This window comes from Lepidochelys kempii, chromosome 7 (genome assembly GCF_965140285.1).
Source record: "Lepidochelys kempii isolate rLepKem1 chromosome 7, rLepKem1.hap1, whole genome shotgun sequence".
In the NCBI taxonomy this organism is placed as follows: domain Eukaryota; kingdom Metazoa; phylum Chordata; order Testudines; family Cheloniidae; genus Lepidochelys; species Lepidochelys kempii.
In genome coordinates this window covers 31231695-31257891 of record NC_136386.1, presented here as the reverse complement: position 1 = coordinate 31257891, position 26197 = coordinate 31231695, and the positions used below count along the sequence as shown (strand labels likewise).

General features: G+C 57.3%; 1 protein-coding gene across 2 annotated transcripts in view; it reads right to left on the bottom strand.

The window, feature by feature from the left end:
• Positions 1 to 161: 161 nt before the first annotated feature.
• The window catches only part of MACROD1 (mono-ADP ribosylhydrolase 1), a 184340-nt gene continuing 158304 nt past the window's right edge, over positions 162 to 26197 (bottom strand). For both annotated transcript variants that reach the window (XM_073354840.2, XM_073354841.2), the window contains 7 exons: positions 14128 to 14244; positions 4329 to 4450; positions 3951 to 3981; positions 3784 to 3857; positions 3253 to 3334; positions 837 to 871; positions 162 to 321 (listed from right to left, as the gene is read on the bottom strand). In XM_073354840.2, coding sequence (XP_073210941.1) covers positions 867 to 871; positions 3253 to 3334; positions 3784 to 3857; positions 3951 to 3981; positions 4329 to 4450; positions 14128 to 14244 — 431 coding nt within the window. In that variant the 3' untranslated portion in view covers positions 162 to 321; positions 837 to 866. The remainder of the gene's footprint in view (positions 322 to 836; positions 872 to 3252; positions 3335 to 3783; positions 3858 to 3950; positions 3982 to 4328; positions 4451 to 14127; positions 14245 to 26197) is intronic.

Here is a 26197-nt window from a genome sequence, read left to right as displayed (position 1 = left end):
ACAGCATCAGAACCACCCAGCCTGTCGCCCAGCTCTGGATCCTCATACCCAGGCCCCTCCCCACTCTGAGGAAGCTCCCAGTCAGGGGCCTTGGGACAGGGACTCTCCCAGAAAGCAGCAGTAACACGACAATTCAAAGCAAATAACTTTATTAGCTGAGCGGGAAGCAAGGGGGGGGTCTCACTGGGGGGAAGTGAAGGTGCTGAAGTTGGCGGTGGGGGCACAATAATGTGGGGGTTGGGGGACAATCAGCAGAGAAGGGGGGGCAGGCAGTATCTCTGGGGGCCTTTCAGGGCTGGGCTGCCAGCTGCTCGGTGGCGTCTGTGGAGGAAGAAAGACGCGGGGTCAGATCTGTGCATTGGGGGCAACAGGCCAGGAGCAGGTGTATGGGGTGGGGACAGAAGGAAGGCAGCATTTGCTACTCAACCCCACTGGCCATGGGATCAGTGCCTCATTCCCAACCTGCAGCCCCCCCACGAGCTCAGTCCTTGGCTCCTTCCCCCAGCTCTGCTGGTGCCCCTCAATCCCAACCCGCAGCCCCCTGCTTTGCCAGCCCTGGGATCCCAAACCAGCTCTGCCAGTGCCCCACCATCCCGACCCACAGCCCCCTGCTATCCTATCCTTGGGCTCTGGCCCCCAGCTCTGCCAGTGGCCCTCAGTCCCACTGCACGCCCCCCACATCATCCCAGTTCTGCCAGTACCCCTCAGTCCTGACCCACAGTCCCCGCCTTATCCAGCTCTGCCGGTGCCCTTCACTACCCCCTGCTATCCCAGATGATGTGGTTCTGGGGTTAGGAGAGCTCCCCCCACTGCACACGGTGCTGGGTTCTGCTTACCCATTGCAGGGGGGAGGGATGGGGTCAGGATCAGGCTAGAAAGAAGAGAAGGGTGAGGGTTAATCCAGGGAATCCTCCCCCAAACACACCCAATGCCCAGTGGGGGAGGGGGAAGGCCCCCATCTACCCTCCCTGGGTGCCCACAGGGTCCATCAGAATATGTGTGGGGCAGGACAAGGGGGAGGGGAAGGGCCCCCATGTGCTGGATGGGGAAGAGTGCAGGCGCTAGGGTGGAGGTACAGGGTGTTAGCGGCAGCAGGGGGATGTTCTCATGGGAAGGGGAGAAGCATGAGTTGAGGGGTGAGGCCCAGGGCTGGTGGGGAGGGAGGTTGGGGGGTGGAGGGCACTCGGAGGATGGGGAAAGGTTTTGGGCTGGAGGGTGGGAAGGGGTCGGGGGGATGTGGGGGCAGGTCAGGAGGCTGTGGGGGAAAGGCCCGGGGGGAGAGGTTCTGCAGCGGGAGGGGTGGCCAGGAGCAGAGGCTATGGGGGAGCACTGGTAAGCAGTCAGGGGATAAGAGGGAAGGTCCCCTCACAGATCAGTAACTGGTTACAAGACAGGAGACAAAGGGTAGCACTCAATGGTCAGTTTTCACAGTGGAGAGAGATAAACAGCGGTGTCCCCCAGGGGGCTGTTCTGGGACCAGTCCTAGTCCACATATTCATAAATGATGTGGAAAAAGGGGTAAACAGTGAGGCGGCAAAGTTTGCAGATGATACAAAATTACTCAAGGTAGTTAAGTCCCAGGCAGGCTGCGAAGGACATATCCCAACTCTACATACAAAATGATGGGGTCTAAATGGGCTGTTACCGCTCAAGAGAGACCTTGGAGTCACTGTGGCGAGTTCTCTGAAAACATCCACTCAGTGTGCAGCAGCCGACAAAAACGCTACCAGAATGTTAGGAACCATTGGAAAAGGGATAGATAATAAAAGAGAAAATATCATAATGTCACTAGCTAAATCCCTGGTACGTCCACACACTGAATGCTGTGTGCAGTTCCGGTCGCCCCATCTCAGAAAAGATACAGTAGAATTGAAGAAAGTGCAGAGAAGGGCAACAAAAATGATGAGGGGGACGGAACCACTTCCGTATGAGAGACTGAAAAGAGGCGACTAAGGGGATATGATGGTGGTTTATGAAATCAGGACTGGGGTGGAGAAAGTAAATGGGGAAGTGTTGTTTACCCCTTCCCATAACACAAGGACCAGTGGGTCACCCAATGAAATTAACGGGGAGCAGGTCTGAAACAAACACAAGGCCGTATTTCTTCACACGACGCACCGTCAGCCCATGGAACTTGTTGCCAGGGGATGTTGTGAAGGCCAAAAATCTAACTGTGTTCAAAAAAGAATTGGATGAGTTCCTGGAGGACAGGTCCACCAATGGCTATTAGCCAAGATGGTCAGAGATGTACCCCATGCTCTGGGTGTCCCTAAACCTCTAATTGCCAGAAGCTGGGACTGGACGACAGGGGATGGCTCACTCGATCAATTGCCCTCTTGTGGTCATTCCCTCTGGGACACCTGGCACTGGCCACTGTCACAGACAGGATATGGGGCTAGATGGACCATTGGTCTGACCCAGTGTGGCCGTTCTTATGGTCTGAAGCTTGCTGACAAGGTCCTGGAGGATAAGGGGAGTCACAGGAGAGCCCTGAGGGACTGGTGAGGAGAGGTTGGGGGGAAGAGTGGGGGAGACTATGGGGGGATTGGTGGGGCAGGGGAGCTGTACCAATGGGGAACTAGAGGAATGGGGGGCTGGGGAGAGTCCTATGGGTCAGAGTGGGGGGTTGTGGGGGCTGAACCAATGGGGAACTTGATGGGTTGGAGGCCAGGGGTTGGGGGGGTCCTGGAGGGGCTGGGAGAACTGCAGGGGGGATCCATGGGGACTGTACCAATGGGGAAGTAGAGAGGTGAAAGTTTGGGGGGGCATACCGATGAGGAAGTAGAAGGGTGGGGGTTGGGAGGGCAAACCAATGGGCAAGTAGAGAGGTGGGGGTCTGGGGGCTGTACCAATGGGGAAGTAGAGGAGTGGGGGTCGGGGGGGGCGTACTAATGGGGAAGTATTGGGGTGGAGGTCAGGGGAGCCATACCAATGAGGAAGTAGAAGGGTGGGGGTCTGGGGGGGTCTGTACCACTGGGGAAGTAGAGAGGTGGGAGGTCTGGGGGGCCATACTAATGAGGAAGCAGAGGGGTGGAGGTCGGGGGGTGTATACCAATGGGGAGGTAGAGAGATGGGGGTCTGAGCGGCCATACTAATGGGGAAGTAGAGGGGTGGAGGTTGGGGGCACCGTACCAATGGGAAGGTAGAGGGGTGTAGGTCAGGGGAGCCGTACCAATAAGGAAGCAGAGGGGTGGAGGTCGGGGGGGCATACCAATGGGGAAGTAGAGGGGTGGGGATCTGGGGGGGCCGTACCAATGGGGAAGTAGAGGGGCAGCTTCTCCTTGTAAATCTCCTCATCCTTCTCCTGGAAGACGCAGATCACCAGCCGGTCGACCTGCCAGGTGTGAGTGGGGATGTGGGTCAGTGGTGGGGAGGGACTCCAGCATTGGGGGTGGGGGGAGGACTCAAGGGTTGGCGGAGCTGAGAGCTGCAGGTCTGGGCACCTGGCCTTAAAAGACTCAACTCCTCCCCTGATCATCACCCCCCCTCCCCCGGGTCACAATGGTGTGAGCACAGCCACAGGCCCGCTCACAAACACCCATGTGCATACACGTGCACATTCACAGTCACCCACGTGCACGCTCACAAGCCCATTCACACTCATGTGCATGCTCACACCCCCCCATGAGAACGCTCCCCCCGGGTGCACAATGCCCCAAGCACCTCCGTGTTCCCGTGCACATTCCCGCGTGCGCCCGCTGTTCACACCCCCGTGCTCCCATGGGCAGTGCGGTGCTCGCGGACCTGCCCCGCCCAGCAGAGGGCGCCCACGCTTCCCCTCACCTTCTCCTTGTTCACCTCCAGCCACTCCCGCAGCGTCCTCAGGACGACCTCGGCCGCGGCATCGCTGGGGTACCCTGGGGGCAGAGCAGCAGGGATCAGAGCCAGGGCCTGGAGCGAGCCCCCAGCCCAGGAGAGGGGTCAAGTCCCAGGCCCAGCCCCAGACTCACCGAACACACCCGTGGAGAGACAAGGGAAGGCCTGGGAGGAGAGACAGTGGGTGAGAGAGACACCTGCCACCCCTGCAGCACCCGCTGCCCCCAGGACCCCATGCCCCACACAACTGCCACCCCAGACCGCTCCCTGCCCAGCACCCCCCCCAGCACCATCCTCCAAAACACTGCTCCCCATCCCTCCCACTGCCCTCTCTCATTGCCCCCCACAGCACTGTCCCTCATAGCACCCCTCCCTACAACGCCCTCTCCCAACCTGCATCACCTCCCTCTGCCCTCTGCAACCTCTTCCCCATTTGCATAAACCTTTCTCCCCAGCTGCATGACCCCCAGCAAATCCCAGCCCCTCCCTCATGCACCTCCAGGCTCTCTCACCACGGTGCGGAGTTTGTTTTCCACGGCCAGTTTCAGGCTGTTCTTGTAGCAGTTCTCCAGCTCCTTTTCCTGGGACGCACTCGGCTCCCCCTGGGCAATGGGACCCACTGCGTGGATGACATCTACACCGGGGGAAGGGAGGGGGATAAGAGCTAGGGAGACCCCCTGGCCTCGCCTGCAGCACAGCACCCCCTAGTGCTGGACTGGGGCATGCATTGACTGCAAGGGAAGAGCACCCCCTACTGAGCCCCCGCCCCTCAGCACAGCGCCCCCTAGCACCGCACCGACTGTGAGGGGAGAGCACCCCCATACTGAACCCTGCCCTGCCACACAGCGCCCCCTAGCGCCGCACCGACTGCGAGGGGAGAGCACCCCCTACTGAACCCTGCCCTGCCACACAGCGCCCCCTAGCGCCGCACCGACTGCGAGGGGAGAGCACCCCCATACTGAACCCTGCCCTGCCACACAGCGCCCCCTAGCGCCGCACCGACTGCGAGGGGAGAGCACCCCCTACTGAGCCCCACAGCCCCTGAAAGTCTTCCATTCATAAGCTGCCCCAACTCAGCCTCAGTTGGCAGTGGGCAGGCTCAGGGCACAAGCTGGGGGTGAGGGCAGCAGTGCTGCCTGGTGGCTGCATTTGGTACTGAGCCCCATGCCCCTGAGCCAAGGGGCAGGGAGAGGGGGGCGGCTGCAGTGAAATATGGGCCCAGCAAGGGATGGTTTTAAGGGGCTTTTCCAGGCTGATCCCTCCCTCCATCCCACCCCAGACACCCCGTTTGACTCTATCCCTCCATCCCTCCCTCCCCAGACACCCCCATCTCTCCCTCCCACCCCAGACACCCCATCTATCCCTCCCTCCCTCCCCAGACACCTCCATCTATACCTCCCTCCCCAGACACTCCCATCTATCCATCCCTCCCTCCCTCCCTTCCCAGACACCCCCATCTATCCTTCCCTCCTTCCCTCCACCAATCCCTCTCTGCCTCACTCCCTCGACACCCCCATCTATCCCTCCCTCCCTCCTTGCCTCCCCAGACACCCCATCTATCTATCCCTCCCTCCCTCCCCAGACACCTCCATCTATCCCTCCCTCCCTGACTCCCTCCTTCCCTAGACACCCCCATTTATCCCTCCCTCTCCAGACACCCCCATCTATCCATCCCTCCCCGATCCCCAGACACGTCCCTCCTTCTGTCCCTCCCTCTCTCCCTAGGTGGCTGGAAGATGACAGTTGCATTGCCAACACGCAGCTGGTCTCCCTCACCCCCACGGGCCCTCCCTGGCTCTGGTCCCAGAGTGGCCCAGTGAGATGGGTCCATGTGGGCACAAATCTGGTGCTGAGCGCCCCATGTGACACAATCTGGTGCGAGAAGCCAACCCCGGCTTGGGGGTGTTCGAGTGCTCCTCACGCATCCTATGTGCCTGGTCTTGGGTTGGTCTACTGGCTCCCCACCCCACCCCACCCCACCCCCGGCTGGCGCCCGGTGTCACAAATCTCTCCCCATCTCAGACAGCGCCATGTGGCTGCCCAGCCCTTGGCTCCCACTCCGCCAGGCTAGATCAGGCCTCGGAGTTAGTGACCGATGCCCTGAGAACCAGGACTGCTCGGCCTGGGGCCTTGGCAATGGCTGGCCCTTTCCAAGCGTCCGCAGAGAACAAACATCAAGTCTGTCCCCGAGTTTGCCATTGGCCAAAACTTCCCCGCAGTTTTATTTTTGGTTCAACCCAAAACGATCCCCCCCACCCCCGACTTTTTGGAACCACCAGCAAATCCTCTGCCCAGCTCTGCCCACCACGCCACCAGACTGCCTGGCCCTCAGGCATCCCTCTTGCTCTGTGTGCGTCTGTCCATCCTGTGCTCCCTGGACAGGGATGGATATTAATTGGGCCCCCACTGGGAGACGCCCTTCCCATCACGCTCCCTTCGCCCGTTTCCATGTCAGACAAGGATGCTGGACGCTGCTTGGGGCCGGGGTGGGGTGTGGGACATTCACACACGTTGCATAGAATGGGCATCAAGGATCAGCCTTGCCAACCCTGGGAGTGAGGAGGGTTATCTTGCCCACAGCCGGACCTCTTTCCCCACCCAGGTCACCCAATAATGAACAGAGACCCCCGCAACTATCCCAGCCAGGGCTGCCCCCCAGCTCTGCTGGTGCCCCCCAGTCCCGACCTGCAGCCCCTGAGCACTGATTACCAATTAAACTGAACTGCAACACTGACAACAGAGACCAGGCAGCTCATTGCATGAGTGACAGGGGGTTGGATTTGAAGCTGGGGATGGGAGGTGGGAGCCGCAGGGGACCGGGCAGAGGGATAGCTTGGTGGTTTGAGCATTGGCCTGCTAAACCCAGGGTTGTGAGTTCAATCCTTGAGGGGGCCATTTAGGGATCTGGGGTTGGGGATTGGTCCTGCTTTGAGCAGGGGGGATTGGACTAGATGACCTCCTGAGGTCCCTTCCAATCCTGATATTCTGTGATTCTATGACTGGGGACCACCCATCTATTTCCTATTCCTGACACACACATGCAGAGAGTGCTGAGCAAAGGTCAGAGCTATCATTTCTCCCCAGGCACTGTGCCCACCTGGCCCTGGGACTGGTTTGATCTTAGACCCAGGTCTGGAAATGTCTTGACAAGATCGCCCCCTGCCCCTTCCCCAGCTGCTGCCCACCCCCAGGCCTGGCTTTGCTCTCTTGGGGGCAGCATGGGATGCAGAGCCCTTCCTAACCTTTGCCCAATCTGGGTGGAACCCAGGAATCCTGAATCCCAGCCCCCTGCTCTGACCCACTGGATCCCACCCCCGCCAGGAGCCAGGCACAGAACCCAGGAGTCCTAGCTCCCAGCCCCCGCACTGTAACCCACAGACATGCCCCGCAGCCAGAGTCCTCCCAAGGTCCTGTCGCTGAACAGAAGAGCTGTCAGCCCAAGGGCTGAGCCCTGCTTCATGCCCCATCAATCAGCAGCTGCTCGTCCTTCGGCTCCAGCAGCAATGGCCCTGACACCTGCCTGGCTGCAAAACAGGACTCCTGGTTCTGTCCTTGCGCTGGGTCCTGGCTCCCAGCTGCCCCACCCCCCCAACTTTAACTGTTAGACCCCACTTCCCCACCAGAGACAGAACCCAGGAGTCCTGGCTCCCAACCCCACCCTCCCCCTTTGACATCCCCAGCAGCCTGTGGGCTCTGGCAGTGACTCGTACCACCCAGGGAGGTGCCGGCTCCATTTAGCCCAGGCTGCCTGGCTGCTGTTGTGCCCAGTCCTGCTGCTTGTGTAAATGCCAGTTGTTTCAGTGTGAGTGGGGCTCCATTGTGCCAGGTGCTGCCCAGACCCCGACTGAGATCAGGGACCCCCTTGTGCCGGGTGCTGCTCAGACCCCGACTGAGATCAGGGCCCCCTTGTGCCGGGCGCTGCTCAGACCCCGACCGAGATCAGGGCCCCCTTGTGCCGGGCGCTGCTCAGACCCCGACCGAGATCAGGGCCCCCTTGTGCCGGGCGCTGCTCAGACCCCGACCGAGATCAGGGCCCCCTTGTGCCGGGCGCTGCCCAGACCCCGACCGAGATCAGGGCCCCCTTGTGCCAGGCGCTGCCCAGACCCCGACCGAGATCAGGGCCCCCTTGTGCCGGGCACTGCTCAGACCCCGACCGAGATCAGGGCCCCCTTGTGCCGGGCGCTGCCCAGACCCCGACTGAGATCAGGGCCCCCTTGTGCTGGGCGCTGCCCAGACCCCGACCGAGATCAGGGCCCCAGTGTAGCAGGGTGTATTGGGAGTTCTGAGGCTCAGGTGTTTTGTCGTTGTAGGGTGTTTTGGGAGCATGCTGCTGTGTTTTCATGGCAGCTCCCTAAATCCCCCCGGGGTGTAGATCTCGCAGCAGGAGCAGACACGCTGTCAGGTAAGGGAAAGAGGTTTATTGTGGGGGGGGGCGTGGCAACTGTTTATCCTGGGATCCAGCTCCCTGCTGAGCCCCCCAGCCCACTACCCCTAACACAGCACCCCCTCGTGCGGTGAGGCTGAGGCCAGCTCTGGCTGGGGGGGCACAGGGCCCCCTGCAGCACAGAGCAGGCACCAGCTCTGAAGGCAGCGCTGCAGGGGATGGGGATGGGGTGAGGCCCAGGTTGCTGTCCCTGGCACTGGGGGCTCTAGGAACCCTCCAGCCCTGCAGGCACAGGGAACGGGCTCTTGGACGCCGGCCACAGGGAGAGCCGAGCTGTGCGGGGACATTCAGTCCCAGCAGGGAGATGGGGAGGCTTGGCAGGAGGGCCCCTTTCCAAGGCTGCATGAGGGAGCCATGGTTGGGAGGGGCACAAGCAGGGGACAAAGGCCAGGGAGGGAGGGGAACCAACACCCCAGCCTCGTTGGGACAGGCGATATACTGCCAGGTGCTCTAACCACTAGACCCCACTCCCTTCCCAATGCGAGGGATGGACCAGGCGGGGAGTGAAGAGTGCCACGATGGGGGCATAGGGGGACCCCTGTGACACTGCAGGGGTGGAAGAGCCAAGAGGGCACAGAGCAGCAGTGAAGAGGGTACAGGGGGCACAGAGGGGCAGTGCAGGGGGAACAGGGGGTGCAGAGGGGCAGTGCAGGGGGTACCGGGGGTGCAGAGGGCACAGGGGGCAGTGCAGGGGGCACAGGGGGTGCAGAGGGCACAGAGGGGCAGTGCAGGGGGCACAGGGGGTGCAGAGGGCACAGGGGGCAGTGCAGGGGGCACAGGGGGTGCAGAGGGCACAGGGGGCAGTGCAGGGGGCACAGGGGGTGCAGAGGGCACAGGGGGCAGTGCAGGGAGTACAGGGGTGCAGAGGGCACAGAGGGGCAGTGCAGGGGGTACAGGGGTGCAGAGGGCACAGGGGGCAGTGCAGGGGGCACAGGGGGTGCAGGGGGCACAGGGGGTGTAGAGGGCACAGGGGGCAGTGCAGGGGGCACAGGGGGTGCAGAGGGCACAGGGGGCAGTGCAGGGGGCACAGGGGGTGCAGAGGGCACAGAGGGGCAGTGCAGGGGACACTGGGGGTTCAGGGGGCACAGGGAGTGCAGGGGTCACAGAGCAGCCATGCAGGAGACACAGGGAGACAGTGCAGGGAGCACAGGGGGTGCAGAGGGCACAGTTCAGGGAGCACAGGGAGTGCAGGGCTATGGGGGGTTCAGGACCCTACCCTATCCCCTCTGGCTCAGGGGGGTGTCTCTCTCTGCCCTAGTTATTTACTAGCCCCATCATGTTATTTGTGCATCGTATTAGATTTTGCTCTGGGTTGATCCTGGATGCACCCACCCCTTCCCTACATGCCTGCCTGTCCCTCCTCCCCACCACCCGCCATATCCCCTGCCTGCCTCCATCCATACCCTCCCCCACCTACCCCCTGCCAAGCTCTGGAGCTGGGGACTCCCTCCAGGAGGTGGTTTGCAGAGTGTGTGTGTGTGTGTGTGTGTGAGAGAGAGAGAGAGAGAGAGAGAGAGAGAGAGAGAGAGAGAGATCAGTGTGTGTTATCAATGTGTCTGTGTGAGACCAGTGTGTGTGTGTGTGTGAGAGAGAGAGATCTGTGTGGGTGTGAGATCAGAGTGTGTTATCAATGTGTTTGTGTGAGACCCATGTGTGTGCATTTGTGTGTGTGATCAGTGTGTGAGAGAGATTAATGTGTGTGCATGGGAGATCAGCATGTGTATGTAATCAGTATGTGTGTGGGATCAGAGGGTGAGATCAGTGTGTGCTTGTGTGTGAAATCATTGTGTGTGATCTCTATGTGTGCATGATCAGTGTGTGAGATTGGCGTGTGTGATCAGCAGGGATCCTAGTTTTCCATGATAAAAAAGCCAAAATTCTCAGATAAAAAACCATAGAAATCTTTGTTTTTCCACTATTAAAATTAAACACAGAACTATAGTTCCCCATGCCACAATATATACAGGTATCAGTTGAATACAATTTTTATTGGTATACAGTAGAACCCCATAGAGCTGAGCCTCCATTATCTGGATTTGACCGAACCACCAGCCGCCTGGGGCTGGCTGCGGCTAGGGCTGATGGGCAGCTGGAGCAGGGCTGGGGCTGATGCATGATCAGCCCAGGGCAGCCCCAGGCAGCTTGTGGTTCGGTTAATACTGAGAGCCGGATAAACAGGGTTCTACTGTATATGTTTTTATTTTTATAAAAGTAAAAACTAAAGATTCTCCATAAAAATGCACAATTCTGATCACCAAATGGATTTCTAGGATCCCTGGTGATCAGAGAGTGAAATCAGTGAGTGATCAGTGTGTGTGTGAGATCAGTGCATGTGTGTGTATGACATCAGTGTGTAAATGTGAGATCAATGAGTGTGAGATCAGTATTTGTGTGATCAATATGTGAGTGTGAGATCAGTGTGTATGTATGAGCTCAGTATGTGTGAGATGAGTGTGTGAGTGTGAGATGAGTGTGAAAGATCAGTGTGTGAGATCACTGTGTTTGAGATCAGTGTGAGAGATCAGTGTGTGTGAGATAGATGTGTGTGTCTGAGATCAGTGTGTGAATGTGAGATCAATTTGTGTAAGATCAATGTGTGTGAGATCAGTGTGTGAGATCAGTGTGTGAGTGTGAGATCAGTGTGTGTGAGATAGATGTGTGTGCTTGAGATCAGTGTGTGAGAGATCAGTTTGTGTAAGATCAGTGTGTGAGTTGAGATCAGGGTGTGTGAGATCAGTGTGTAAAATCATAGTGCATGAGATCAGTGTGTGAGTTGAGATCTGTGTGAGAGATCAGTGTGTGAGTGTGATCTGTGTGTAAGATCAATGTGTGTGAGATCAGTGTGTGTGTGTGTGATCACAACCACACCACTCCCCTGCCCCCGTCATTTTCACAGAGTATTGCTGCCCGCCCCACACCATGCCTCTCCCTTACAGCCTGGTCGATAGCACTTTGCATTTGCTGCTCTTGTCTATAATATTAGCCTGATAAATAGAGTGCTGTTTACCCCCCTCGCCCCGCTCTGGGAGGTTATTGATAATACGCATGGCCGGCAGCCAGGGGCCTGCATAACAGATCTCCCCAACGCTGCAGGTGGTGCTGGGTGGGGGGTGTGAGGAGCTGCAGGGTGCAGGGTGGGGCTCAGTAGGAGGCGCTCTCCCCCCTCACTGTCAGCACTGGCCCCTCTGCCCCAGGATGGTGTTAGGAGGAGTTGTGCTGCAGGGAACAGCAGGGAGGCATCTCCTTCCCTCACTGCCTGTCCCAACAGGCCTGCAGATCAGCATCAGCTGACAGCTTCCTGTGCCCAGTGTGCGTGTCTGTGAGAGGGCGGGATGAGGAGGGGTGTGTATGATATCATCGAGTGTGTAACATCTCAGTCTGGGTCTGTGCAGCACCCAGCACAATGGGGCGCTGATCTCGGTCGGGGTCTGTGCAGCGCCTGGCACAATGGAGCCCTGATCTCAGTTGGGGTCTGTGCAGTGCCTGGCACAATGGAGCCCTGATCTCGGTCGGGGTCTGTGCAGCGCCTGGCACAATGGAGCCCTGATCTCAGTTGGGGTCTGTGCTGTGCCTGGCACGATGGGGCCCTGATTTCAGTCAGGGTCTGTGCAGCGCCTGGCACAATGGGGCCCTGATCTCAGTCAACAGTCCTTAACCAGAAGAGCTTACATCTAAATACACAGGTGCTGGGTGGGAAAACAGAGTTGCACAGAGGGGAAGGGACTTGCCCAAGGTAAATGACAATAGACCCCAAGTGTCCTGACTCCCAGTCCAGTGCCCCACCTTCTGGGCTGGGCTCAGCACAAAGACTCCAGCCATTTGCAATAACCCAGTGGGGTTGCAGCCCCCCACTTTGCCCCACATTGCAATGCCCTGCAGGGGAACTGTGCTGTGCATGGCCCCCTCTCCCAGGCATCAGTCGCACGTCATTCCACAATGCAGCTGGTGAGACTTGGGGGGAGGAGTTGAGAACAACCCCCCCTTCCCTGACAGACCTCATTCCTGCCCCCTCCCTTCCAGCCGGATCATGGGGGGGACCCCAGCTCTCTGTGCCTCTGCTCTGGTGGGGAATGCACAGCTCAGGGGTGGGGAGTCACCAGCTACCTGGAGTCTCCTCAACCCAAGGTTCTCTGATGGCAGTGAAAGACAGACCCCCAGGGACACAGCATGGGGGTGACACTGGGGAACCCTGCCCACCCCTGCTTTACACACACACACAGAGCTTTACACATGCAGATGTACTGCTTTACATACACACTGACACACTTGAGGTGCACACTGCTTAACACACACACTGCTTTACACACAGTCACACACACACTACTTTTTATGCACACACTCACACATACACGATAAGCTGTGGAACTACTTGCCACAAGATGTCACTGGAAGGCAGCAAATTCACAAGGAATGACAGGAAGGGCTTTAGAACAGGGAGCCAGGACTCTTGGGGTCATGCCCAGCTCTGGGAAGGGAATGAAGTCCAGTGGTTAGAGCAGGGGACTGGGAGCTAGACTCCTGGAAGGAGTGGAGCCTGGTGGTTAGAGCAGCCCGCAGACATGGTCTGCCTTGCAGGCCTCCTGATCCGAGGGCCTGGCTGGGCATATGGATGTGGCCCCGCCTTCCCTTGATGAGCACAGCAGAGCAGTTGGCTGGGCCACTGCAGTGCATCCCCATGGGGCTGGCTCTGAAACGCAGGGGGAGGATCACTCTGCTTCTTGCACCCACCCCAACTCCACAACCTGACACCCCGCCAAGTCCACAATCTGACAGATCCACCACACAGCCAGCCTGACCCAGCTTTACACACAACCGCATTTTATACACACACACCAGGACCCCTTCTCATCCACACCCAATCACCCACAGCCAGATTTCCCAGTGCTCCGCTCCCATTCAAAGCTGGGATTCTCCTGGCCAGCCCCCTCCAGCTGGGCCTCCAGCCGGCCCAGCTCCCCTCACTGAGGGATGGCAGCAGGAAGCGCTGGGCAGTTTGTGCCACATCTCTCGGGGGCCCAATGAGGCAAATCCCCAGATGCGGCTTGTTTTCCACATGTGCTTCTGCTGGCATGCAGGTGATGAAACTCGGGGGGTGGGGGGTGCACGTCTGTATGTGCTGACTCCATGTGCACGCACCTCCGGGATTGTGTGTTGTGCAGGTGTGGACATGCAAGCAGGAGTGGGTATATGTGCTGGCAGTGTGTACATGCACCAATGTGTGTGTGTACATGTGCATAAGTTTGCAGGAGCAGAGGTGTGACTGTCACACAGGCTGTATAAGCGACCAGCTGACTTGCTGGGACTCAGGTCTCCTGCTGAACTCACACAAACACACTCTGCCCAGCTCTGGGTATCTGTGTCCTGCTTCTCCTGCCACATTTGCACTGGGCAAAGTGCCACCCAGGAGCTGTTTACACCAGTATGTCCAGTGACTGCACAGAGTCAGATACCCAGATCTCTCTGTGTCAGGTACCTAAACCAGAGTATCAGAGCAATTGAAATACGTCTCTCCGATTCCCTGCCCGCTCCACACACACACTTTAATGTGTGAGGCTGGGCAGTGCTGTTATCCCTGTTATACACAGATGGGAAATTGAGTCACAATGATTTGTCCACAGTCCCACAGGAAGCCTGGGGCTGAGCAGGGATTTGAACCTGGCTCTCCTAAGCCTCTGGGTAGCCCTCTACCCAGTGGGCCAGGCTTTCTCTTCAACGGGCCACCCCTTCCGCACCTGATTCCCTGGGAAGCTGAACCTGTGACGTCCTGTGTGCTGCACAGAGCAGCAATGCGCGTGCCACGGCATCACCGAGCCACGGTGCTGCAGCTACAGATGCTACAGACAAGACCCCTGGCCAGTGACACTCACATTTGGCGGGGAGCCGGTATCCACAGCTGAGCTTGGCTTTCCCTGTCTCACACCCATTCAGGGATCGGCATTCCTCTTTGAGCAGCTCCCCGGCGGCCCGGTGAATGCACCCATCCACTGCAAGGCAGAAAGGAGGCAAAAGGTTATCCTGGCATCAAGCAATACAGTCAGGGACAGAGTCCCACCAGTAATGTCACCGCTGGGCATGGCAGGGTGCAGTACCGCCTACTGCCACTGGGGGTGGTCAACATAAATGGTTAACTGCCCTACTACTGCTATCAACATAATACCCTGAGCCTAAGATTTCAGGGCTGAAGGTCCAAATCCCAATTGATGACCCCTGGAAGGTGATGGGGGTTCTTACAGATATTACAGGAGCACTGAGAGGCCACCCACTGAGGTCAACGCCCTGTCAGGGGTGCTGCACAGACATAGGGAGAGATGGTCTCTGCCCTTGAGCCCTCACAGTCTATGTGGATAAAGGGTGGGGAGAGGGAAACAGGCACTGAGGGGGAAGGGACTTGCCCTGGGAGGTTAATGGCAGAGGTGGGAATATAACCCAGGAGTTCTGGTGCCCAGCCCTCCTGCTCTAACCACTAGACCCTGCTCCCCATCCAGATCTGGGAATAGAAGCCAGGAGTCCTGATTCCCAGTCCATTAGGCAGATGTCTCCTTTTGCTGTCCTGCCCACCAAGAAGCCAGACACTAAATTCTTTGTTTAACAGGGATAGTCCAGGGACCTGGGCCACCATCCTATTGCTGGAGGATAAACCCCCTGGTACCCCTACCCCGCATAGCGCTGGCTGTTTGAATGCACACAAGCACCCACAGCCCCTCACAGCTGGGAGCTGCTGCGGGATAGACACCCTAACCCGGTTGGCCATCCCCCTTCAGGCCTCCAATCCTATTACATATCTCAATCCATTAGAGCTAATGAATCCTGTCTCAGTCCCATTCTCTGCCCCCCATTCTCCCCCCAGAAAGGAGTAGGTAGATGGATCATAAAAATAAGCAGAAGCAGATTATCATTATTTTTTTAAAACAATCCCCCCTTTCCAGCTTCACTGAGCAAGAGGGATTTACACACTGATCTGGGGATTAACAAGCAATGGAGGTGTCGTCCATGTGTCAATCACTGCAGCTGATTTAATCACTAGTCACCACTCCCCTCCCAGACCGGGGATAGAACCCAAGTGTCCCAACTCCCACTCCCCTCCTCTCCCAGAGCCAAACATAGATCCCCGGGGTCCTGACTGCCCATCCCCCTTCTCTAACCATTAGATCCCCTCCCTCAGTGGGGTGCCCAGGCTGGGGGATGGGAGGGTATTGTCAGAGCCGAGTTCATTACAGTGACACATTGACTGGGTGTCTCCATTGTTAGCTCATTGCCAGTCCATCCTGCGATCCATAAAACAATATTTCACCCGCCGGGCCTGGTGGGGGAGTGACACCGGGGTGGGGGGCAGGGGGGATCTGGGCTGGATTGCAGCCAGTGCTGGAACATGGCACAGAGCAGGAGGGGTAGGTGTGCTGACACCTCCCTGGGTGTGTGCATCTGGGGTAGTGCCAGGGCGTGGGTATTAGGGGGTGGGAGTGGGGTCTAGTGGTCAGAGCACAGTGGGGGTATGTGGGGTATAGAAGGGAGCTGGAAGAAGCTGGGGGTGGCAGGAGGAAGGGAGTCAAGTAGGGGATGCGTTTTGGTACCAGCAGGGGCTGGGTGATGGGGCGGCAGTGGGGAATAGGGGATGGGGGATTGGAAGGGAGATGGAGGGCAGGTGATGCTGGCAGGGGGACACAGTGGGGAATGGGCAGTGGTGGGGGGCTGGCAGGGACAGGGGGTTGGGTGCCAGTGGGGAGACAGTGAGGGATGAGGTGCAGGAAGGAATGGCAGGGGCAAAAGTTGGGGGCTGGAAGGGATAGGGACACCAGTGGGACATGGGGGTTGAGTGCTGGTGGGGTTGGGGTGGACAGTGCGTTATGCAGCTGGGGAGGGAGCAGGGGGTTGGATGCAGCAGGGTTGTGTGGACAGTGGGGGATGGGGATTGGGTGCCGGTTGGGTTGGTGGGACAGTAGGGGATGGGGGTGGAGGGTTGGGTGCTGACTAGGTAGAGGGGTCAGTGGGGGTGGGGAGTGAGGGTTGGGGGACAGTGGAGGATGGGGGTGTTGGGTGCTAGCAGGGTTGGAGGATAGTGGAGGATGGGAGTGGGGGGTCTGGGTGCCAGCTGGGTTGTGAGGGACAGTGGGGGGTGAGGATAGGTACTGGCAGGGTTGGGAGGGACAGTGGGGGTGGGGCTGGGTGCCAGCAGGGTTGTGAGGAACAGTGCCGGGGGCTGGGTTCTGGTTGGGTTGGGAAGGATAGCGGGGGGGTGAGTGCCTGCAGAGTTGGGAGGGACAGTGGGTAGGGGACTGGGTGCTGGCTGGGTTGGGAGGGACAGTGAGGGGGGGACTGGGTGCCGGCTGGGTTGGGAGGGACAGTGGGGTGGTGCTGGGTGCCAGCAGGGACAGTGGGGAACTGGGTGCCAGTTGGGTTGGAAGGGATAGTGGGGGGCTGAGTGCCCAGAGTTGGGGGGGACAGTGTGAGGATGGGGACTGGGCGCCGGCTGGGTTGGGAGGGACAGTGCAGGGGTGCTGGGTGCCAGCAGGGACAGTGGGGGGCTGGGTGCCAGTTGGGTTGGGTGGGATACTGGGGGGCTGAGTGCCCGCAGAGTTGGGAGGGACAGTGGGTGGGGGCTGGGGGCTGGCTGGGTTGGGAGGGACAGTGCGGGGGACTGGGTGCCGGCTGGGTTGGGAGGGACAGCGGGGGCTGGGCGCCAGCAGGGCTGGGGGATGATGCTTTGGAGGCCAATTTTGCCCACGTTCCCTGCGGCAGGCTGCGCACGGAGGAGCTATTTTTGGAAGCTCCTGGCCCCGGGGGAGGCACCCGTCATTTCCACTCTGCACAGCGGAGCTTTGAATCCCCCGTCCCTGCCCAAGTTTATTTGCTGCTGGATTCATAAATCCCCAGAGCGGGAGTGGGGATTTAAATCCCCCAAGGTCTCTCATCCCATCCTAGAGGGACCCCCCGACTCATCCATCTCTCTGCTGGGAAATGGCCTCACTCACCAACTTAGCTCCCCCTCCAGCCAACCAGTCCTCTGCCCTAGGGCTGAATCAGAGTCAGTGCCCCCTAGAGGGGCGACTCTCTGTGTCTCATTTCCCACAGCCAGCCCATCCCCCTCTGCCTGCCCTGGGGACAAGCCTCCCACTCTGCACAGATCCATAAGTCGATCACTCTGGCCAAGGAGAAGATAAAATGTTCCACTTTGTGTGGGTGTGTGAGGAGCCGGCGTGGGCCTGTGGATTGGCTGCCGATTGGATCCCCCTCTGCCTGCCCGAGCCCCGAGGCTGTACAGATCTCAGCTAAAGCCTTCATGACCCTGAAAAGCCACAATCCTACCGGGAGCTTCTGGCAGGAACCGAGTCAAGGCGGCGGGATGCCAGGGGACCCCTCGTGCCGGGAACAAGCATGGGTCGCAGGGTACACTCCAGTATGTGTGTGTGGGGGGGAATCCCCAGCATGCATTGCAAACCAGGGGCTACAATCCTGCAAAAATATACTGCCCTAGTACCCTGCACCTGCCACTGAGATGCAGCCACCTCTGAAGTGGAGCCTGGGGTGGGATGTACAGAGATCCCTGGGGGACGCAGTTACTCCAGTGAGATGGGAGGGGAGCGAGGCCCCAGAGCAGGAGTGGGGGTCTAGTACAGCAGAACTCAAGCACTCTAAAGGCTGAATGACCCCCATCCAGGCTCCTTTAGGGAGAGGTACTTGCCTGCCCATGCTGCAAACAGCCCAGAGTTGGGGACAGAACCCAGGAGTCCTGACTCTCAGCCCACCCTGCTCTGACCCACTAGGCCCTTCTCCCCGTCTAGACCCGGGGGTAGAACCCTGAAGCCTTACTCCCAATCCCACAGCTCTAACCACTGGATCCCACTGCCTTCCTCCCTGACATGTGCCTTGTTAGTGTGAGCTCTTTCCCCATCGCTCCCCTGTTTGCCTGCCCCACCTCCCTGCTGAGCCTGCTGGAATGGGTCCCCGGATGGTGAATGGAAATGACAGCTGCAGAAAGGAGAGCAGTGCCTGGGAAAGGGCAGAGTGTGTGTGTGTGTGTGTGCACGTGAGATCATGAAATAAACAACCACACAAGCGCTCTCTGTCTGGGGAGTGGATGATGCGTCTGGTGCACAGACAGAGAGATGGAGACAGACGCACAGACAGAGCTACTGGGGAGGTTGGCCTCTTGGCTCTGATTTGCAAACCCACAAGGGGTCTGTAGCACCCTCCTGTTAAAACACCCACCCCCCTTCCCCGCCTCGTGCAGGCAATATCCCAGCCCTGAAGATTCTGAGGAGATGGGAGGATCAGCAGGGACCCTCATGGGATGACTAGGATTCAGGGAATGGGGCCCAGTAGGAGGTGCTTCCCCCGCCCCGCCACAGTGAGTGCAGACCCCAGTGCCCCTGTGCAGTGCTAGGGGACCCTGAGTTGCAGGGAGCAGAGTTGGGGCTCAGTAGGGGGCACTGTACTATGGGAATCAGTACTGATCCCAGTGTCTCAGTCCCGTGTTATAACCACTAGACCCCACTACCATTCCAGAGCTGGGAACAAAACCCAGAAATGCTGACTCCCAGCTGCCTCTGATCTCATCCACCAGACCCCAGTGCTCTCCTGCAGCTGGGAATAGAAACCAGCAGTCCTAATGCTCAGTCCCCCTGCTCTAACCACTAGATCCCACTCCCCTCCAGATGGCCAATGCAGGGATGACTGACCAGGCTTTGGCATGGTTGCACACATGGGGTCAAGGCACAGTCCATTTGTCCTAAATTGTCCAGAATCCCCTGGGACTGGCTCCACTCCCCCACCCCCCGCACAGGCAGCTACCCAACCACCCATGGCTCAGCCAGGGAGCGTCTGATTAGGCAGCCTGGTTTGTATAATGAAGACCCTAATCCCATCTGAAGGGCAGCGCAATGGGATACCGCCAGTAATCCACTTCCCCCTTTATCCCTTACATAAGGGAATGGACCCCGGAGCCATCTGTCAGCGAGGGATTATTCCCGCTGCAAGCTCATCACAGACAATTACGGCTTTCTCCCTCCCTCCCTCCCTGCGGCTGGGGTCCGGGAAATCAGGAGCCAGGCACGTAACTGTGCATTGCAGGATGTGCCAGAGAGGGACAGATCCCTGTGGCCTGTGGCCAGCACCTCAGAAACACAGGCTGTACAAACCGACCCCTGCTCTCACTCACCACAGCCCACTCCCCTCTCTGTGACTGGAATGGAACCCAGGAGTCCTGCCTCCCACCCCCGCTCTAACCATTAGACCGCAATCCCCTCCCAGGAGTCCTATTTCCTTACTGAGTCCCCTGACCCGCTCCCTGTGATTCCTCATCTTGCATTGTTTAGCATGGAAAGACCTGGACCAGGTCCCGCCCTGCACTGGGCTAGAATGGCTAATTATTTAGGGCCAGATCCCCAGCTGATGCAAAGGTCCCAGTCCATGGATGTCAGTGGAGACAATTTATACCAGCTGGGGATCTGGCCCATTGACACCAATGGAGCTATGGCCAGTTTACACTGGCTGGGGATCTGGCCCATTGACACCAATAGAGCTATGGCCAATTTACACCGGCTGGGGATCTGGTGCACTCAGATTGTCTCTGCTCACTCTGCCAGCCCATGCTGCCTGTGGGCAGGTACCCTTCATGCTGTGGCATCTCTCCAGTGGGGTTTCCCTTCTCTAGTCCTTTGCCCAGGGGATGCCATTTTCAAGGGGGAAGCCATACCAGGGACTCGCTCTGCGTCGGCTGTTGTTTTCTGGCACCATGGCGAGGGATGCAGGCGAACACTGCGGATGTGCAGAGACGGGGCAGGCGGGTGGGAGTCAGAGACGGGCTATAAAAGGCAGAGAGCGTGAAAGACTTGTGAGGCAAAGCGGAATCTGCGCTGGCTCAGCAAGTTGGAAGCACCTAGAAACTGGGACCGTGGGTCCTTGGAGAGCCTGTGGATTCAGGGAAGGGAGCTGGGTTTTAAGGCAAAGAGCCAGTGATCCCCGTCTCTGTGTCATGCTTCCCAATTTTCAGAGCTGGGGGTGGGGCCTCAATGTAGGTTCCTCCAAATTGTGTTTTCTGACTCTTAAAATAAATGGCCTGATTTTCAAAAGCTTTGTGCTGTGGGCCTCAGCAGGGGGCGCTCTCCCCTGGGAACTCACTGATGGAGAACAATGCTAGGGGGCACTGTGCTGCAGAGTCGGGGGCTCAGCAGGGGGTGCTCTCCCCTCTGGGTCAGTTCTGATGACCGTGTCTCAGGTTCTACTGTAACCATTAGTCCACACTCCCTTCCATGGGGCAGGGATAGAACCCAGGAGTTCTAAACATTACGCTTCACTCCTAAACATTACACCCCACTCCTCTCTAAAAGCTGGAAATAGAACCCAGGAGAAATCTTGATTCCCAGCCCCACCCTGCTCTAATACACTAGACCCCATGCCCCTCCCACAACTGCAACCCAATACAGGGCTAGGAATAAGATGTTATCCTTGTATTCAAAGTTCATGTATGTCAATAACAATCAAATACAATATTCTATTTTCCTCCACCATTTCCAGGGTGGTTTTTGTCCGAAATTAAAACCCTTGTCTCATTTGGAGCTGGACGGAACTCAGAACTGTGGGAAGTGCTGCGTTTTCTCCTGGGTCAGAACACGAACGTGGAAATGTAATGTGCAATGACATTCTGGGAAAACCGTCAAATGGTTCCTTTTCAGAAGGTTAATGTATAATAGAATGATAAGCAAAATGACCAAGTGAAAACAAAGCACTAATTTTTCCACGGACAATTTCGACACAATTAATAGTTTGTCATTTTCGGAAGGAAAATATGTTCCGTCAGAAAAATTTCAACCAGATCTAGTCTTATTGCTTCCTTTTGCTCCCGCCTGTATCCAGCTGTTGCCTCTTGTCTTATGGTCACATTGGACGCAAGTTGGGGCCAGGGCTCTCTGGTTTGTGTCTGTACAGAACCTAGTGCAATGGGGCCCCGGGGGATGGCAGGGGCTCCTGGGCATGATGGTGATACAGATACTAGATATGATAAATAGAGATAATAAATGTTTCAGAAATTTATTTTTGGTTTTTCAACCAAAACCCTGAAAATTGAGATGTAGAATGTGGCTGAAAATCAGGGGGGAAAGGTTGTTTTTACCTGGGTAAAACTCCTAATTGTTCCCAATCTTGATTTACCTCCCAGTTCTCTCTGGAACTAGACTGGAGATGGAATAGGCCCTCCATGCAGACCCAGGGAGATCCTCCAGCAGGTGCCGTGTTCAGCTCAAGAGGCCCCTCACCCTGGTGTCTAGGCTGTGCTCCCATTACTATGCGGGTGGGGAAGCAAGCAGCAATCAGGCCAGTGTTCCTGTGCCCTTTGGCGGCTCTGACATTTCTGTGTTTACGGCAGCGCCTGGAGGGCAGGACCAATCTCACCCCTCATCCTGAGCTGATGAAACTGCATACGGCACAGTCCTACGTGGGGCAAAGCACCAGCTCCATCCTTCCCCCACAGCTCCAGGAACTTCTCTGTCCCATTTTAATTATACACTGGCTGGCTTCCTGAATGTGAGAACCCAGCCCTCCCCTACTCCAACCACTAGACACCACTCTCCTCCAAGAGCCAGCTACAGAACCCAGGAGTCCTGGCTTGCAGCCCCCTCTGCTCTAACCCACTAGATCCCACGCCCCTCCCAGAGCTGGGGACAGAACCCAGGAGTCCTGGCTCACACGGCGTTGAGGTTTTTCCATGGAAGCTTGTTTCTTATTGTCATTATTACAGTTAAGCATATAATATATGTCACCCTGATCCAACCAGAGAGTCCCTCCCCCTGCCACCCTAGTCAGACCAGTTGCCCAGCCAGCCTGGTATTCTCTGCTCCCTGCCACCCTGGCTCAGACCAATGGGCCCATCTACTCCAGTATTTGGCCCCCTTTAGCACAGGGTACCAACAAGTGTCTCTAAAGCAGCGAGACCCCCAAGGAGGTGAAGCTCTGTCACTAAGTTCAGTGGCGCCATTTCCTGGGACATTAACATCACCGCCTCCTGAAATCTGGCATGAGAAGAGACACCCCCCCAGCCCCCGACTAAATGGGACAGGGGGCCCAGGGGGCAGAGAAGTTCTCCAGCAAAGCTCAGAAGTTTGTATCTCCTAAGCCCTGGGCAGCTGCTGGCAAAATGCAATCAGCTGCAGCGGCTCTAGGTGAGGGCCGTTGGGAGGGGCGGCTAATTGCGGAGCCCATCTGCAGTGCAGAGCGGCACTAACAAGCATGTCCTGTTAATTAAGTCTCGGAGGACAAGGCCATGGTATGATTCTGGCAAATATCCTGCTTGCCTTCCTTCGTGGCTAATAAATAAGATACCTGGTGCAGGATGTTAAAGGAGCGTTCACAGATTCATTCCTAGCAGAGGTGGGGTTGGCATGTAGAGGTTGGCACACTCACAGGATGGTCCTGCAAGCGATGCACACATGGCAGGGGGAGTCCATGTGGAATTACTGGAGGCCCACACACCCACATATAGGCAAACATTCAGACAAATGCATACACAAACGCACACTCAAATACACAGGCACACACCAATACTCCACACACACGTACATGCTCGCACATAGGAACACACGTGTACACACACACAGGCAGGTACACACAAACAGGCAAAGGCACGCCTGCACACAAACACACCTACGCATGCTTAAAGCCATGGACTCCCATGAACACAGAAGCACATACGTGTGTACATAGATAGATTTATATGGGGACAGATGGAAGGGTATATATGGAAATAGATAGATAGATGGGTGCGTATGGGGATAGATAGATAAGATAATGTAGCAGGAATCCTCCCTGGGCAGGAGGACAGTGACAGGGTTCAGTAACTGTCACTAGTACCAGGAGAAATAGCATATGGTGAGCGTGCCCCCCCTACTCGCTCTGCCTCACTTTGGGAGGGGGTGAGAGGTCTGACAAGGGAAAGACCAGGAACAGCAAATGCAGGAAGAAGGTGCATGGCAAACAGACGGGGTCCAGGCAGCGTGCCTCCTCCACAGAGTGGGCCTGGGACCCAGAACGCCTGGGTTCTCTTCCCAGCTCTGGGAGGGCAGTGGGGTCTAGTGATTAGAGTGGGAAGGAGGGGGCAGGAGTCAGCACTCCTGGGTTCTTGCCCTAGCTCTGGGATGACAGTTGTTAGAGCTGGGAAAGAGCGTGAAAGGGGTCAGCGCCTGGTAGGAGGAAGGGGCCGCGGCTGTTGTTCCGACACACTCAGCTAGAAAGCTCCCTGTGCTGGAGGGAAGTTTTGGGGGTTGTGCGTGGCAGCGATGGAGCAGAGATTGTAAAGAGAGAGAGGGGAATAAATAATACAGGCCCTGGGTTATGTAAGCGAGCTAAATAATAGATAGTAATAATAGTCCATAAATAATGCAGCCCCAGGATCCTGAGCCAGGGAGGGTGGGGGGTGGGGGGGAATCACCAGTCATAGGGGACTGGAAATCCACAGATTGTGGGGGTGTGCATGAAAGACTGATTTGTAGGCACTGTGTGCTGGCCACGTCACAGACGCATTATAATATGACAGGGGCTGTCTGTGTCCCACTCCTCTCCCTGGGTGGCAATAGATAGAACCCAGAAGACCTGGCTCTTAGCCCCCCAGCTCTAACCACTAGACCCCAGTCCTTTCCCTCACTGGGGTCAGAATCCAGGAGTCCTGGTTCCCAGCCCCCTGTTCTAAACCATTAGACCCCACTCCCCTCCTGGAGCTGAGCATGGAACCCAGGAGTCCTAGATCTAAATGTATAATGATCGTGCTTTGTGATCTGTGAAGAGGGCTGGTGGGCTAGTGTGGGGCCGGGGGCCAGCACCCCTGGCAACTCCAGAGCCAGCGTGTCCTAGAGCTGGGAGACACAGCCCCTTCTTGCTCTGCTGGGCCCAGGAGCGCCATGGTCCCTTTCCATCCCTCTGGGCCTATGTCTCACCAATCTTGAGGTATAAATGGGTTCCTCACTGCCGCTCCATTCAGGTCAGTGGCAGTGTGGAGCTGACTGGGGAAGGGGGTTGGGCTGCAATTTGGGCGTTTTTGATATTCCAGGAAGGGAAAGATCCCACTGCAGTCCCAAAGCCAGAAATATCACCCTCCCAGCTGCCCCCCTGCACTGACCATTAGACACCACTCCCCTCCCAGATCCAGGGATAGAATCCAGGAGTCCTGACTCCCAGCCCTGCTCGAATCCACTATATCTCCCTCCCCTTGCTGGAGATAGAAACCAGCAATCCGGACTCCCACCCCTAGCCTGCTATAAATCACTAATGTCCCCTCCCCTCCCCGAGCTTGGGAGAGAACCCAGGAGTCCTAATAAACATTTCCTGGATGGTGTTCATATCAAATATCAACTGTCTCCTGTTCCATGGACAGAGTTTGTTGGGTCTCAGTTTGGTTCCCTGGCCCAGCAGAGAGGCTGGGGTTATGAAGGGGCCACAAGGATGAGGCCGTCCACTCAGCCCCAGGGATGTCTCCTGCAGGGAGCGGCCCTGGGCTCCCCTAAAGCACCTTAGGGAGCAGGTAATCTCTGTCCTATCCCTGCAGTTCACCTCTCCTCCAGCAGGAGTCATGGTAGGGCTGGGAGAGGAGCCGAGGTGGCACTGGGGCATGGAATGGGCATCAGGTCTTGCCCAGGAGGGGGCGTGCTGGAGAGGGGAAACGCAGGTGATATAAGGGAGAGAGAGCAGGATGCTGCTCCAGCCGATGTCACTGTGTGGGAGACAGACAGACAGGCCGGGGCAGCGAGGGAGCAGGAGTAAGGAAGGAAAGCTGAGCAAGGGAGTGAGAGAGTGCAAACACGAGGGAGTGAAGATGTGAGATAAAAGTAGGGGAGTGCGAATGTCAGGGAAGTGGGGATCCAGCCTGGGGTTGCAGCCCACCCCCACCCCAGGGCTTCCTGGGCATGTTGGATCTCACTCTAACCCCCCCCCAAATACCCCCCAGTTCGGTGCTTGTTAGCCCATCCCATCTGGGGACTCGTTATCTGAGCCAGACTTTAATTAGAGCTTGTTTACCTGTAGGCCATGGCTCCCGGGGGTGTGTGGGGGGGTGGTGTTGGGGGAGACTGGGAAAACAACCCCATGCCCCATATGGCTCACAGCAGGGGCAGGGCAGTGAAGTGGTGAGGGGGCAGGGCTGGATCCAGGATTCCTAGGTTCTAGCAAAACCCCCTCCCAGCACCCCACAACAGTACAGATCCCTTCCTTGCACCCCCCACCAGCACAGCTCCCTCATCCCCAAAGCCTACCCCAATCCCACCCCGCCCTGTGCGCTCGGCAGTCCACACTGTGACAGAACAAAGGGGCCCATAAATGCCAAATAAATTCATGATTGATTCCCCCTGCGTCCTCCAGCACGTCCTGCTGCCAACACAGATCACACCAGTGCCTGCGTCAGCAGCGAGCCAGCTCCCTGCACCGGGCCCAGGCCTTGCTCCACTAGCTGCAAACAGTGTCCTGGAAGGGATCACGGGCAACACGAGGCTACAGCTGATTCCCTGGCTCTGCTCCGATCCATGGCTCCGTCTGTCTTGAGCATAATTTATCCCCAAGATGCTCTTGTGGTTCTATATCCTAGCCTCTATAATGGCTCTAAATCCTTGCTCCTGCTGAGGTTGCAGTCTAACCTCTGGTTGTTCTAGAGCCATGTTCCTATTGTGTGGTTCAAGATCCTTGCTTCCATGGTGGTTCCAGACTCATGAGATGGTGTGCTAAACCCAGGTTCAAGTGGTTCTAGATGATATTTCTGGTGGTTCCACAATCCTCGACCACATAGTGGTTCTAGATCAGTGTCTGCTGTTCTAGATAACCACATCTATCATGGTTCTAGACTTAGTCATCTGAGGTTATAGACTGATGTTCTTAAAGCTGCTTTATTTCATGGCTGCTGATGGTATTAGATAACTGCTTATGTGGTGACTCTAGATCTATGTTCCTATTGTGGTTCTAGCCCGT